Raw genomic sequence first — 13608 nt, forward strand, 5'->3', positions numbered from 1 at the left:
TGAGCAATATACATTTAGACTGTCACTGCAGGGTAGAGGAAACAGAAAAACGAGAGAAGAGTGTCATGTTGCTCCAACTCGTCTGCGCTGGTCTGCTCAGCTGCTGCAGTCTGTCACTGTGCATGTGCACATTCCTGATAGATTAATGTCTGGCTGCACCATCGGAAACTGCACTATCTGTGCATGATTGGAAACTTTATTGTAGTTAAACATAGACTGACTGTGCAAATTTCAAGATTTTGACTTTCAACATTTAAAGATCCCTTTTTAATTAGTGCTCCTTTTTTCTTTGGTTCATAGTTTGTTTAGTGCATTTTCTTTCTCACAGCAAATCAAAAAAAATGTTTTATGGGCCATCTTTAGTTCTTTTTACTTGTTTGTGTTTGTGAAAAATATAACATTGCATGCTTTTTCCAGATAGCTGTGTCCTATGCAAAGCTTTAATTTGTGTGTTTTTGTTGCAGGCCTTTCAGCGTCAGGTGCAGGAGTGCTTGACTCAGCTGGAGCTCATCAACAAACAGTACCGACGCCTGGCCCGGGAGAACCGCACTGACTCCTCCTGCCGACTCAGGGAAATGGTGCATGATGGTAACAAGCGATGGGATAACCTGCAGAAGAGGGTGGCCGCCATCCTACGCAGACTCAAGGTAACATGCTGTTAGATTACTGGCTCAGTGACTTACTCCATTCCATCTGGCCACAGGTAGTATTAATAAATTTGTCTGTTTTCTGTACATTCAGCACTTCATCAGCCAGAGGGAGGAGTTTGAGACGGCACGAGACAGCATCCTAGTGTGGCTGACTGAGATGGACCTCCAGCTGACCAACATAGAGCACTTCTCTGAGTGTGATGTACAAGCCAAGATAAAACAGCTCAAGGTGAGACAGAAATGCGGCTTCCTACATGACACAACAAGCCAACATGAGACATAACAGTAGTTCTCTGACCCCTGCTTTGGTTTGTGTGTGTTTCTCAGGCGTTCCAGCAGGAGATTTATCTGAACACAGGGAAGATCGAGCTGGTGTTCAGACAGGGTGAAGCTCTGATCGAGAAGAGCGAACCTCTGGACGCAGCCGTCATCGAGGAAGAGCTGGAGGAGCTGCAGAGATACTGCAGGGAGGTGTTCGGACGAGTCGACAGATATTACAAGAAACTCACACGACTGCCTGTAAGTAAAAATACACAGAGTATTTCTGCATGCTGCTTAAACAATAAAACAATTATTCTGGTGGAAATCTCCAGTAAGTTCATAAGAAAGATTAATGTCTGATTCTTACAAAGAGGTAAAGAGTTCACTTCATATGTGAGTCTCTGTTAACACATTATAACATTTACACTACAGCTGTCCTCCATAGTGAAAACTTATGTTCAACATAGTTTCACACTGACAGCTGGTCGGGAACAGAACACACACTCATTATATTTGCATGTTAACACCACACATGCTCACCTCAGAGTACCTCACTAAATGCACTCTCACACTTCTTGTTACACATATTTTAAATTCTGTAACATTTACAGTGACAGACTCCATTTTCTGTATGTTATTTTGTATTTTCTCTCATGCATACATTTTTCTGTCCCTCCTATCATCTTCCTTTCTTCTAACATTTTCTCCTCCTTCTCCTCCAGCTGGCAGATGATGAGCTCGATGGTTCAGACAGAGAGCTGGACATGGAGGAAGGCACCGAGCTCTCGGAGCTGCAGTGGGGGGACTCCTCTCTGCCCCGGACTTCCAGCCGTCCAGCTTCGGTTACGACCGCCCTCACCCGTGCAGACCGATCGGGCCGCGACACCCCGGCCAGCGTGGACTCGATCCCCTTGGAGTGGGACCACGACTACGACCTGAGCAGAGGTCTGGACAGCCCTGGAGGACGAGGCCACGGGGAGAGGGGCAGAGAGCCAGAGGAGGAGGATGAGTATCTGAGGACGGCTGCCACGGTGCTGTCAGGTCAGTCCAACTTTACTTTACTGTATTGTGGCTTAATGGATGTGTCAAAAATGGTCAAATTTTAAAGTACCTAAAAATGCTTAAAATGTATAAATTATAGTCTGTTGATACATGTAGTCGTAAAGTTTGTCCAAAAATAGTGAAAAAACACCATATTTTGGGATGTCCAAAAATGACCCCCTCAAAAAAAGAGTTATACTATAGCATGTCGTTTTTTCTGAAAAATGCTTCAAATGGGCCAATTATAATCTGTTGAAATGTCAAAAAAAAAAAAAAAAACTACCAAAGTGTAATTTTTCCAAAAATGCCTTAAAGCATTTTAAACAGTAAGTTGTTCATGGTAATGCTATATGTCCAAAATGTATTTAAAAAAAAAAAAAAACACACACACACACCATACTATAGTATGTCCAGAAACTTCAAAAATGGTCACAGTGAAGGTTGTCCAAAAATGTCTAAAATGCATTAAAATAGTATGTTGCTCATGGTAATGGTAGAGTATGTCCAAAAAGTATTATACAAACATGTTTTCCACAGCAGAGGAAAGTGAGAGAAAATGGAAACAAAAAGTTTCCTTTTTTTGATCTATGAAAACAGGGTAAGAAAAGTTTTGGTAGGTGAACAAAATATTTTTTGACAGGATGTGTTGTTGTAATGCTCACTTCAGCCACAAGATGCTGGAGTGCAACACTACTCCATGTTCTGGACTAAAAACATTATTTTTTTTACTTACTCCAGGTACATATATTGTGTTACTTGCTAATGTGCAGACGTGCAGAAATACACTCTCTGTTTTACAGATGTAAAGAAAATTTAGTATCCTGACACAACCTTTTGTTTCACCTGTTCTTAAGTCATAAACACAGGAGAGGAAACAATTTAGATGAGACTTAGAAAAGGATCACTGGTATTTATTTTCTCACTTGTCTCTCAGGTGTGTTAACATTTTGCTGTGGGAGTTGTCTTGAAAACAATGCACCTTATCTTTTAATAATAATAATAATAATAATAATAATAATAATAATAATAATCAACCAACAAGTATTCAAAAGAACTCTTCCAGTTTCCATCTCAATGGGAAACATTTAGATGCACAAAACATTTTCAGAGCACTGAGGCGAACCACCAGATCAGTGCCGATTTATTTCAGATTAGCACATTCAATCATGCTGCCATTGTAAGTAGTATGTTGTATGTCTCTTTCCCCAGATGTAGTTATCCCAGAGAGCCCAGAGGCCTATATAAAACTGACCGAGAACACATTGAAATCGTCCTCTGGTAGGAAACAGCAGTCCCCTGGTTCTGATAAGGAATGCCACAGCATGACATGAAAGAGAGAGCATGCTTTAAACTGCAACTAAAACATTTCTTTTTTAAATTTTACTACCAAACAAGAAAGCATCATTTAGGCTGCATGTCCCATCACCCAGAGTCATCTTTGCATATTAAAACTGCAAAGATGTCATCACTGCATGCTGAGGTCCATATCACTAAAAGCTAATCTCAACCATTGCATTTTGTGTTTGGTATTAACTTAACAGCTAATATTGTTGTTAACATGTTTCAAACCTGACTTTTGTGTTCTTTTCTGCCATGACTTTCCCTTATTTTGCATTTCAGACTAATGCATGCCATCACAGCATCAGTCTATACCAACAGCATGCTAATAAAATCTTTGTCATGGAAAGATTTCACCCTGCTAAGTTTATTTCTTGGCCCTCTGTGCAGGTGAGCCGGGCCAGCTGGAGGCCAGTCTCAGACAGCTGGATCAGGCTCTGGATGCTGGGAGATACCACCTGCAGCAGAGAGAGGCCACCGCCAACCGCTCCAGCCCCGACATCGACTCCACATACATGGGCTACGTGAGTCCTGTTCATTTGTAGCGATGCACCACATTCTGACATGCAAACATACAAAGTTGTATATATATATATATATATATATATATATATATATATACAGCTCTGGAAAACCTTAGGCGGCTGCTCTCACAAATGTTTCTTAAATTAGCATCTCTACATCTCTGGCAGCCAGTCCGTTCCAGTGTTTGTTCATTTCCAACACAAGCCTCCTCATTCTACTTAACGAGACGCTGATCAGGTGATCACCTGAACCAAATCTTATTTCATTAGGAAGATTATAAAAACCACTGCTGTGATTAAAGATTGAGATTGTCCTACCAATAATGATTTCAAAACTCTTCTAAGTTAAAATATGAGTGTTGCATTGTTTAAAATGTAAATGAACATGTTTTCTTTGCATTATTTGAGGTCTGAAAACATTGCTTCTCTTTTTGTTATTTTGACCAATTGTCATTTTCTGCCATAAATGCTCTAAATGGCAATATTTTAATTTCAAATTTGAGAGAAATGTTGTCAACACTTTATAGAATGAAACAAAAATGTTCATTTTACTCAAACACATACCTATAAATAGTAAAACCAGCAAAACTGATCATTTTGCATCAGTGGTCTCTTAATTTTTTCCAGAGCTGTATATAAACATGAATATCATTAAAATATCAGTTTAAATATGTTGCTGAGGTTTTTATTGTTATTTACGGTTGTCTGAATCTGCTGTGGTTATATCAGGAATGAGAAACACTGAAGAGTTTGGCTCTTTATATTTTTTGTTGCATAGCATGTTTTTTTCCCCACAAAAACAATGATAATATGTTTTAATTAGCTTTTTTTTCCACAACCAAGATGATGGCACCAACGCCGTTAATATGACCATATCAACATGCAATAATATTGACAAACAACAAGTCTAAAATGTAGTTAAAACTTAACAAAATCTTAATTTCTGGTACCTCCCCTCTCTGGTGGAATTGTCATTTTGATGCTGTCTTTATATTTTGGTTACTGTCGACTGTTAACTGTTAACTGTGCTGCACCATTTAAATTGCTTTGGAAAATTGAGAACCTTATGGTTCAGACACATTTTAAAGCTTGTCTCTAGCAAAAACTGTTTCAAAGTTATTTAAAGTGTTTGTAGAACATGTCTGGTGTATCGTGATGCTCGTCTTTTGAGGAAAATTATTATAATCATTCATAAATATTCATGTGTTCACTGTTTGACTACTAACAGGATTTTATAGAATGTTTTCCAAATATTTTCTCATTTATATCGTCGATAGTCATGTATGTATGTAGCTGTGTTTGTTTGTTCTTATGTTTGTAATCTAAATACATGTAATTAATTTTATCCCTCCAGATGCGTCTGATGGGAGAGTGTCGAGGCAGTTTAGACGTAGTGAAGAGAGTCGAAGGAGAGCTGACTGAAGACGAGGATGACATGCCAGGACTCATCAACCCCACCAGCACAGACACTCAGAGTGCAGGTCTGTTACACACACACACACAGATGATATGTTCCCTCCTCCAATTGAGACCGTGTGTTAAATGTGATCTGTGTCCCTGCAGGTGTGATCGAGCGCTGGGAGCTGATCCAGGCTCAGTCTCTGAGTGAGAAGCACAGGCACAAGCAGAACCTGCAGCAGTGGCAGCAGCTGATCTCAGACCTGCAGACCATGAGGGCCTGGCTGGGTCAGTCCGAGGCTGAACTTAACCAGCTGCGGGGGCTCGATCTCAGCACCGACATACACACCATCCAGCAGAGGATCAAGAAGCTCAAGGTTTGTCTAAAGTGTTTCAATTGCAGCAGTTTGTCAAAATGATATTAAAAAAAGGTGTGTTTTTTTTTACAAAAACCTCATTGCAGCAAAATATTCTAATTTCTATGAAGCTCTTGTGAACCCTTTTTGGTTTTCTTGCATCCATTAGTTTTAAAGGTTTTTTTGTCTGTGCACATTTATCTGTGTCATTGCCTGTACAGCATATTTTGAAGAACTGTACATGAAGAACAGTTTGTCTGCAGTAATTTGACGCCACTGGCCTTGTTTATAATGTCCTACTTCACGTGCAGGGCGCTGTCCTTTCACTCACCCTCACACACACAAACACACACTCACACTCGCTCTTCAATTCCTCGTCCAGCTGTTACTGTCTGTAAAGCACGAGGCCTGATATCACTGTTCTATAAATACACTGCTCCAGAGCCTGATAATGTACATCTAACTCAGCCTCATCCTGCTGCACTCTTGTCTGTTGGCACCTCATGTATTCTTTCTCTATCTAGTCGCCACCTCCAGTCTGGCCCAATTCATTATAAATAATCTTCCACATGTAGGTTGCATGTTGGTTTAAATACATTTTTCTTTGACTTGTCCCCTCAGGAGCTGCTGAAGGGGGTGGATGCCCACAAGTCAGAAGTTTTGTCCATCAATCTGAGCAGTGCAGACTTCCTCCAGTCAGAGCCTGACTCAGAGGAGGCGTGGGAGTTGAGGGACGGGCTGAAAGAGATGAACGCACGCTGGGATCGGCTCGGTACATCCCTGGAGGACTGGAGGGAAGAGCTGCAGAGGGCGCTGATGCAGTGCCAGGTATGAAAAGATTATTATTTTGTCCAAATATGCCAAAAAATGCTTTAGAATAATGCATTGATAATGGTAATAGTATAGTATGTCCAAAAATATCACGAGAACACCATAAAATAGTATGTCAAAAAATGTCAGAAAATGTCATATTGTACATTGTTCAAAAATGCCTAAAAATCCTTAAAATGGGTCAATTATAGTCTGTTGACACATATTAGAGCATAATATGGCCGAAAATTAAAGAAAAACACCATATTATGCAATGTCCGAAAATTGAAAAAAATCCTAATATAGTATGTTGACTTCAGTCAAATAATTTAAAACACCTAAAAATGCTTGAAACGGGTCAATTTTAATCTTATTTTTGGATGTCCAAAAATGACCCCCTGAAAAAAAAAATCTTACTCTAGCAGGTCGATTTTTGTCAAAAATTGTCAAATTTGAAAATGCCTAATAATGCTTAAAATGGGTCAATATAGTCTGTTGATCACGGTAATAGTATAGTTTGTCGAAAAATGTGGGACAAAAACTTAAAAACATATTTTCGCATGTCCAAAACTGTCAAAGTGTAGTTTGTCCAAAAATGCCTAAAACACTTTAAAAAGTTGTTCTTGGTAATGCTAAAATATATTAAAAAAACACACCATACTATAGTATGTCCAAAAACGTCAAAAATGGTCACAGTGTAGTTTGTCCAGAAATGTCAAAAAACGCATCAAAGTATGGTAATAGTATAGTTTGTTTGTAGTTTGTTAAAAAATGTGAAATTTGTATGATATTTTGGATGGCATGCTTTATAATTATTCCATGTTTCTCTTCAGGAGTTCCATGAGATGAGCCACGGTCTGCTGCTCTGGCTGGAGAACATCGACCGGCGGAGGAACGAGGTGGTGCCCATCCCTCCCAGACTGGACCGGGAAACTTTACGAGCTCATCACAAAACACTGACGGTATGTCCCTTTAAAAAGTTTTTTCATGTCCTATTTTATGATTTTAACAATAATCAACATCAAGTAAGTGGATATTTCAAAATCAGTAGCTGCTAAAGTGGAATTCTGTTGTGATAATATGTTCTTTTGTTCTGTTTTCACCCCTCTATCTAAATATAGTTATATGAAGTCAGTTCTTGAAACAGAAATCGTACTGATCATATATGTTAGTCCATTATTGTATGCTGTTTGGTTCTGATCAATAGTAGCATTAAAAATGTCTGATAACAAATATAAATCTAAATTCATAGAAATAAGAAAGAATAAAAATACCAATGTCTTTATTTCTTTTAATATACATTTCAAAAGGTGATACATAATAAAATAACAAATATAAGGAGGAAGTTAATTACACACTTGAATGGTATTCCATTCTTTATTTTTGTTATCTTCCCAAAAAAAAGTATACAAACATACTTATTTTTTAAGATTATTTTTATTGAGAAAAAATATCCACATCATTTATTAAAAACAGTAAATTTAATTTTTACTTACATTGTAGAGATTCCTGAGAAGTTTCCATTGTTTCAAGTAATGAGTACATTTCAAAATATGTAGCCATGAACCAAGAGATTTTCCAATGTGCATACTCTATCATATGGTTATATATATTTTAAATCCAATTTTTCTTCCTTTTTTTCTGCAGCAAATCAAGCGTGAGCTGCTGGACTCGCAGCAGAAGGTGGCGTCCCTTCAGGAGCTGTCGGCTCAGCTGCTGGTCAACACTAAACCTCAGAGTCTGCTGCTGCAGTCACAGGCCCCGGAGCAGGTCCAGGCTCAGGGCAGCGAGTGTCTCGAGGCCCAGGAGAAGGTGCACGTGATCCTGAACAGGCTGAGGCTGCTTCTCAGGGAGGTCAGCTCAGACCTGGAGGGGCTGGAAAGGAGACTGGAGGCCAATGACACTCAGCAGGTAAGAAAATCCTGAATATCAAGATCAGAAGCTGCCAAAATAACAATAAAAAGAGATAAAAATAAATAAATTTAGGCATTAGTTAATATATAAAATGTAATATACATTTATATTTCTGCTTTAATCTGCCTATTTGTTGGCTTTGGTAAACTATACTATGATATTTGTCTGATGTTATTATAGCATACTGGCATTAAAATGTTATAGTATATAGAAAGAGATCCAAAATGTCAAATAATAATGCCTAAAAATAATTTAAATTATAGTCTGTTGATATATATTATAGCATAATATGGCCAGAAATGACAGAAAAACACCATATTATGTGATGTCCAAAAACTTGTCGTTTTTTTGTTAAAAATGGTCAAATTTTTAAATGCCTAAAATGCTTAAAAAGGGTCAATTATAGTCTGTTGATATATATTAGAGCATAATATGGCCAGAAATTACAGAAAAACACCATATTATGCAATGTCCAAAACCAGAAAGATTTTTGTCATTGGTCAAATTTTAAAATGCTAAAAATGGCCCAATTATACTCTGTTGACACACATGGTAGTATAGTTTGTCCAAAAATAGAGAAAAAGACCATTTTATGGGATGTCCAAAAATGACCCCCTCAAAAAAAGTAATTCTCATCTAAACATCTCACTGGATGTTGTGTGTTTTGTTCCAGGACTGCTCCCCGCTGCCTGTCAGTAAACCAGAGCTCAGTGGGTCAGCTGGTCCTGAGTCAGAGCCGACGGTGCAGAGTCACAAACGATTGGTAATGTCTCCTCTCATTATGTCCGGCTCGCTGATTAAGAAACAAAAAACATCACAATCATTTTACCTCCTCCAGTAGACCTTCCCACTCTACCATCCCTTCATTTTCTTAATGTTAATATAAATGTTTCCCCTTTTTTTGAATTGCTCTGCTAACATGTACATGAAAAGATTTGTTGCTGCCCCTTCTCCATCCCTCCCTTCAACGAAAAAAAAAAAGTTTTTGCTGCCCTCACCATGTTGATCTGCCGAAACAAATGTACAAGAAAACCTGGCTTTTCGTTTCACATGATAAAAATGTTCTCTAATGGCTCATTTTTTAATTAATCTATGAAAGAAACTACATTTTCTCTGTTCTCTCACTATGTAACATATCGTTAAACTTATTTAATTTTCCTTTTTTAGCATTGAGAAGCCAGATTTCTTGGTTCTGAAAGTGAAATCACCGTCATTGATTAAGTTGCCGCTCTGATGATTCCTTCTCGCGATTGTTATGGCTCTTTATGTTATTTGTTTTTTCTCTCATCTGAAGCTTTGTTCTTTATTTGCCCTTGACTGAAACATTCTTTTTCTTTCTTTTACCCCTCCCTGCTCATTGCGTGGTACAGCCCCGAGGCAAAAGTAAAAGTCAGGCCCACCCAGGACCCCCTGAGAGCGGCCCGCGCCACAGGTACCTCTCTCCTGGACTCTAGACACACGGGAGGATGATGGAACCAAAGCTACGCCTGACTAGAAACCTGATTCTTACTCATTCAAAATCAATCAATCACAATCAGCCATGTGAAACACCTTAAAGGCTTTAACCATGCGTTCCATGATCCTCCCTTATTCTAGAGACCATGTTACCAGCTCTTAAACGAGAGGGGACTCGTTCCCTTTCTCCTTTAAATGTTTTATTTCACTGCTTCTCTTTGCCCTGCTGCTTCTTGAATGGCACCATGAAAATGTTCCCTGGTCATACTTTTTTTTGTCTGTGACTGTAGCACTCTCCTTCGCCCACTAGATGGCGTTATGTGAATCCCAGCGACCCCCATTCAGCCCTCTAGCTCTCTTTTCCTTCCTTCCTGTTTCACTCTCATAGTTGAAAGCAGGATGTGATGCAATAACTCCTGCGTTGGTTTTTTTTTTGTCTTCTACCTTAACTCCCACTTTCTTTCCTGTGTTTCCTTTCCAGACCTCTTAACTCTCCCATTTCTGATTTCTATGATTTTCATTAAATACCGACACAGGCCTGGTGAAGACTCAGCCTAAACTAGTCTTACCATAGTGCTGCAGTAGAAATAATGTCTTTGTTTCCTTTTTTATGAGACTCAAACGCACACGATGTGCATATGTTGCTCAAAGTGGCCGCTCTGTAGCATCCAGCAGGACTCAGAGAGAGGCTGGAGGAGCGTCGGCGTGTCTGACCCTCCTCCAGCCTCCTCGAGGATGAGCCGCAGCGAGAACATGCTGTTCCTCCCCTCGAGTCTTGGCTCTCACCGTGGAAATCTCCAGAGAGGCATTTGGCATTTCTCCTGTGTGTGTTTGGAATGAGACGTGGCATTGAACTCTCACACACTCGGCTCTAAAGCCAGAGTGTCTCCCCCCCTCAGTGAGACACAGCCGGCTATCTACGAGTGCTCTATGTTTTCTAAGTGTGTTTGTGCCTGTTCTGTGTGTGTGTGTGTGTGTGTGTGTGTGTGTGTGTGTGTGTGTGTGTGCAGGTCTACTACAGCATCTATGTCTCTGTGTTCAACTCTCAGTGTCTCTAACTGTTGGATCTGCACCTAATTGCTGCCTTTTTGTTTTCCTTCCCGTTCAGTGTTTGTTGAGTCTTCTTTCTTTTTTTATCAGACATGGGTAAAATAGTATTTGCAAACATGTTTGTTTTAACCTACTTGAAATATCAGAATTGCCAGATTCACTGAAACTACAAAATTATTATTTTTAATTATTTGGTAACTGAAAATAGTGAAGAATGCTCATCACAATTCTCACAAGCCCCAGTGTGATGTTTTTCAATAGTGGTTTTGTCCAGCCAGCAGGGTTCATACAGCTACAATTCAAACAAGGTACCTGAACAGAAAATGTCCAGATTTTAAATTATCTAAATTGTTACTATAAATGCAATGACAAAAAAACAAATAAATATTTCTAACCTTCAAAATATATTTAAGAAACTTTCAAGACTTTTTAACACACTTTTTTACCTAATCAGTAGTTGAAAAACCAAATATATTTTATTTCCAGCTATATGAAAACACCATCTCCCTCTTGAAAATTTACTTAAAAGGATAATCAGTTAGTAAAATAACTGATGTGAACTTTCTGTTGACAACTTCTAATGATGTGTTCCTCTTGAAAATAATTATAATCAAAACATTCAGTGAGTTGATCAAGTTTATCATTTATAGTAATGATTTTAGTAGTTGAGTCTGGAAATGTTTGGTTAAGGTACCTTGAAAGTTCTTGAAGAGTGCTTCAATTTAACTCTTAATAAGCTGTATGATTTATTATTTATGTTCCTCCCATTGATTGTATTTACAGTCCACATCTAAACTACCAAAGCTAAAAAAAATTATAAAATGAACCCTGCAAAAATATTTCTGATGAACTAAGAAAAGAGTCCAAGCTTGATCATCACACGTTTCTGATTGAAGCCCATGTGTTTGGAGCGTTACCAACATTATAAGAGGCTATCGAGAGGTTTTGACCAAACATGATTTGGAGACACTACTGAGCTCAGGTCTGTGCCCTGCTGTCTTTAACTTGCCTCTGTGTCTTCCTGCAGCCGGAGCAAATCACCAGGCGCCGCTGGCTGCGTTTCCTCCCGTTCTGACCTTCCGGACGGCGTCTCCTCCTCCTCCTCCTCCTCCTCTAAAAGCCCGTCCTTCCTGCTGCGGGTCCTCAGGGCTGCGCTTCCCGTCCAGCTGCTCCTCCTGCTCATCATCGGCCTGGCCTGCCTCGTGCCCATGACCGAGCAGGACTACAGCTGCCACCACGCCAACAACTTCGCCCGCTCCTTCCATCCCATGCTGCGCTACACCAACGGACCTCCGCCCATATGAGAAGTAGCTGAAAAAACCGACCTACCGCTTTGCCAAGGACTCCGACTGAATGTTTCCTCTTCACCCCCGTGCCCTAAAGCGTCAGACTTTAAACGCGCATTATGAAGTGATTCAGAGGTGACATGAAGACGTCTCTCACCAACATTGCACACCCACTCTCCTGAAATCACCTCAACCCTTTAAACCCACCCTCCAGAACAAATGAACTCACCTGGAGGCCCCCGATCTAAATATTTCACCTTGTTTTAACTTAAATGTGTATATTATTTTTTAAGGTTTCTGAAGAAACCTGAGAAATCAATGAAAAACAAAGCACTATTTATATACTGTACGTTGGGAGCCAAAGTCGACCGTGCTTTTTGTCCATTTTATCCAGTGCTGCTACTATTTATTTAGCGTTCAATCAGTTAATAGATTTAGTATTGATGAAGCTAAAGCACCACCTTGAGTGTGGGGTGTTGTACCTGTAAATTGTACAGTAAACTTGCAGTTTGAGTAGCAATCATTCACAGATGTCAAGAGTTTGTTTCTAAAAGACATTTGAAGAAGACATGACGGCTGAAACATCTCTGAACTCTCTGAAGGACGAACTTAATGTTTTTTCTGCTTGAATTTGGAAAATGAAGTCTTCATGTGACGTTAAAGCTAAAATCTGAAGCACTGACACGAGCACTGTCGAAGGTACTGCACTGAAGCCGTCCAGCCAAGATGGCCGACTTCTTTCCCCAAAAGCCAAGGCTTATATTCCTGTTTTTAATTTCAGTATTTAATCAAATGGGGCAAGTATGAAAAAAAAAAAGAAAAAAGATATGAGCTCTCAACTGATTTGTATATTTTTGTTGAAATGCCTTTGAATACAGGCGGTTATTTTTTTATCTTTGTGTTTGAGCATGCACTTAAAAGTCCCCTGCTTTTAAGAAAGCCAAACAATCACTGGTAGTGTTTTAGTAGACGGCTGCGACATGAAATAGTGCGCTTTGTAATAACTGCGATAATTATTCTGCGGTGATGAGACATCGGATTCACTGCGCTGTTAAAACAGAATCTGTACAAAAAAATAATGATGAAATATGAAAATGGTTATTTATGTATGTACAGTTTGCTAATGCCGACTTCATGAAGAATACTCTCTTTGCAAAAAATAAAACATTAAATATTTACTTCTGTGTGTTCTTGGGCTACACTTTGGGATACAAACTTTGGAGAAACACTTGTATTTTCCCAATGAATGCTTTTATTTTTATGCACAGTAAACAAGTTACACTTCAGGTTTGACTGGACTCACACCAAACAGCTCAAGAGGCCAAATCCAATTAGTTTTTTTTTAGTGTACGGAGTCTCATTAACACAGACATCAGATTTGACAATTTAAAACTTTTTGTTTAGCATCTCAAAGTACTCACAATACAGCTGACATGATTATTTAATAAATACAAGGAAATTATCTAAACTAACTTGACAATGTGACATTTTTTAAGCAACATTTGGCAAAAAGTCCCTGGCTGCA

General features: G+C 39.1%; 1 protein-coding gene across 1 annotated transcript in view; it reads left to right on the plus strand.

Moving 5' to 3' along the window:
- syne1a (spectrin repeat containing, nuclear envelope 1a) overlaps window positions 1-13261 on the plus strand; it is a 169426-nt gene extending 156165 nt beyond the window's left edge. Inside the window, exons 134-147 of the mRNA XM_059356191.1 lie at window positions 465-647; window positions 742-879; window positions 978-1169; window positions 1634-1952; window positions 3162-3230; window positions 3681-3814; window positions 5169-5295; window positions 5378-5589; window positions 6190-6396; window positions 7212-7340; window positions 8026-8289; window positions 8966-9055; window positions 9663-9724; window positions 11825-13261. Of these exons, the coding sequence (XP_059212174.1) occupies window positions 465-647; window positions 742-879; window positions 978-1169; window positions 1634-1952; window positions 3162-3230; window positions 3681-3814; window positions 5169-5295; window positions 5378-5589; window positions 6190-6396; window positions 7212-7340; window positions 8026-8289; window positions 8966-9055; window positions 9663-9724; window positions 11825-12101 (2403 nt within the window). The 3' untranslated portion in view covers window positions 12102-13261. The remainder of the gene's footprint in view (window positions 1-464; window positions 648-741; window positions 880-977; window positions 1170-1633; window positions 1953-3161; window positions 3231-3680; window positions 3815-5168; window positions 5296-5377; window positions 5590-6189; window positions 6397-7211; window positions 7341-8025; window positions 8290-8965; window positions 9056-9662; window positions 9725-11824) is intronic.
- The last annotated feature ends 347 nt before the right edge of the window (window positions 13262-13608 follow it).

This window comes from Centropristis striata, chromosome 18 (genome assembly GCF_030273125.1).
Source record: "Centropristis striata isolate RG_2023a ecotype Rhode Island chromosome 18, C.striata_1.0, whole genome shotgun sequence".
NCBI lineage: Eukaryota > Metazoa > Chordata > Actinopteri > Perciformes > Serranidae > Centropristis > Centropristis striata.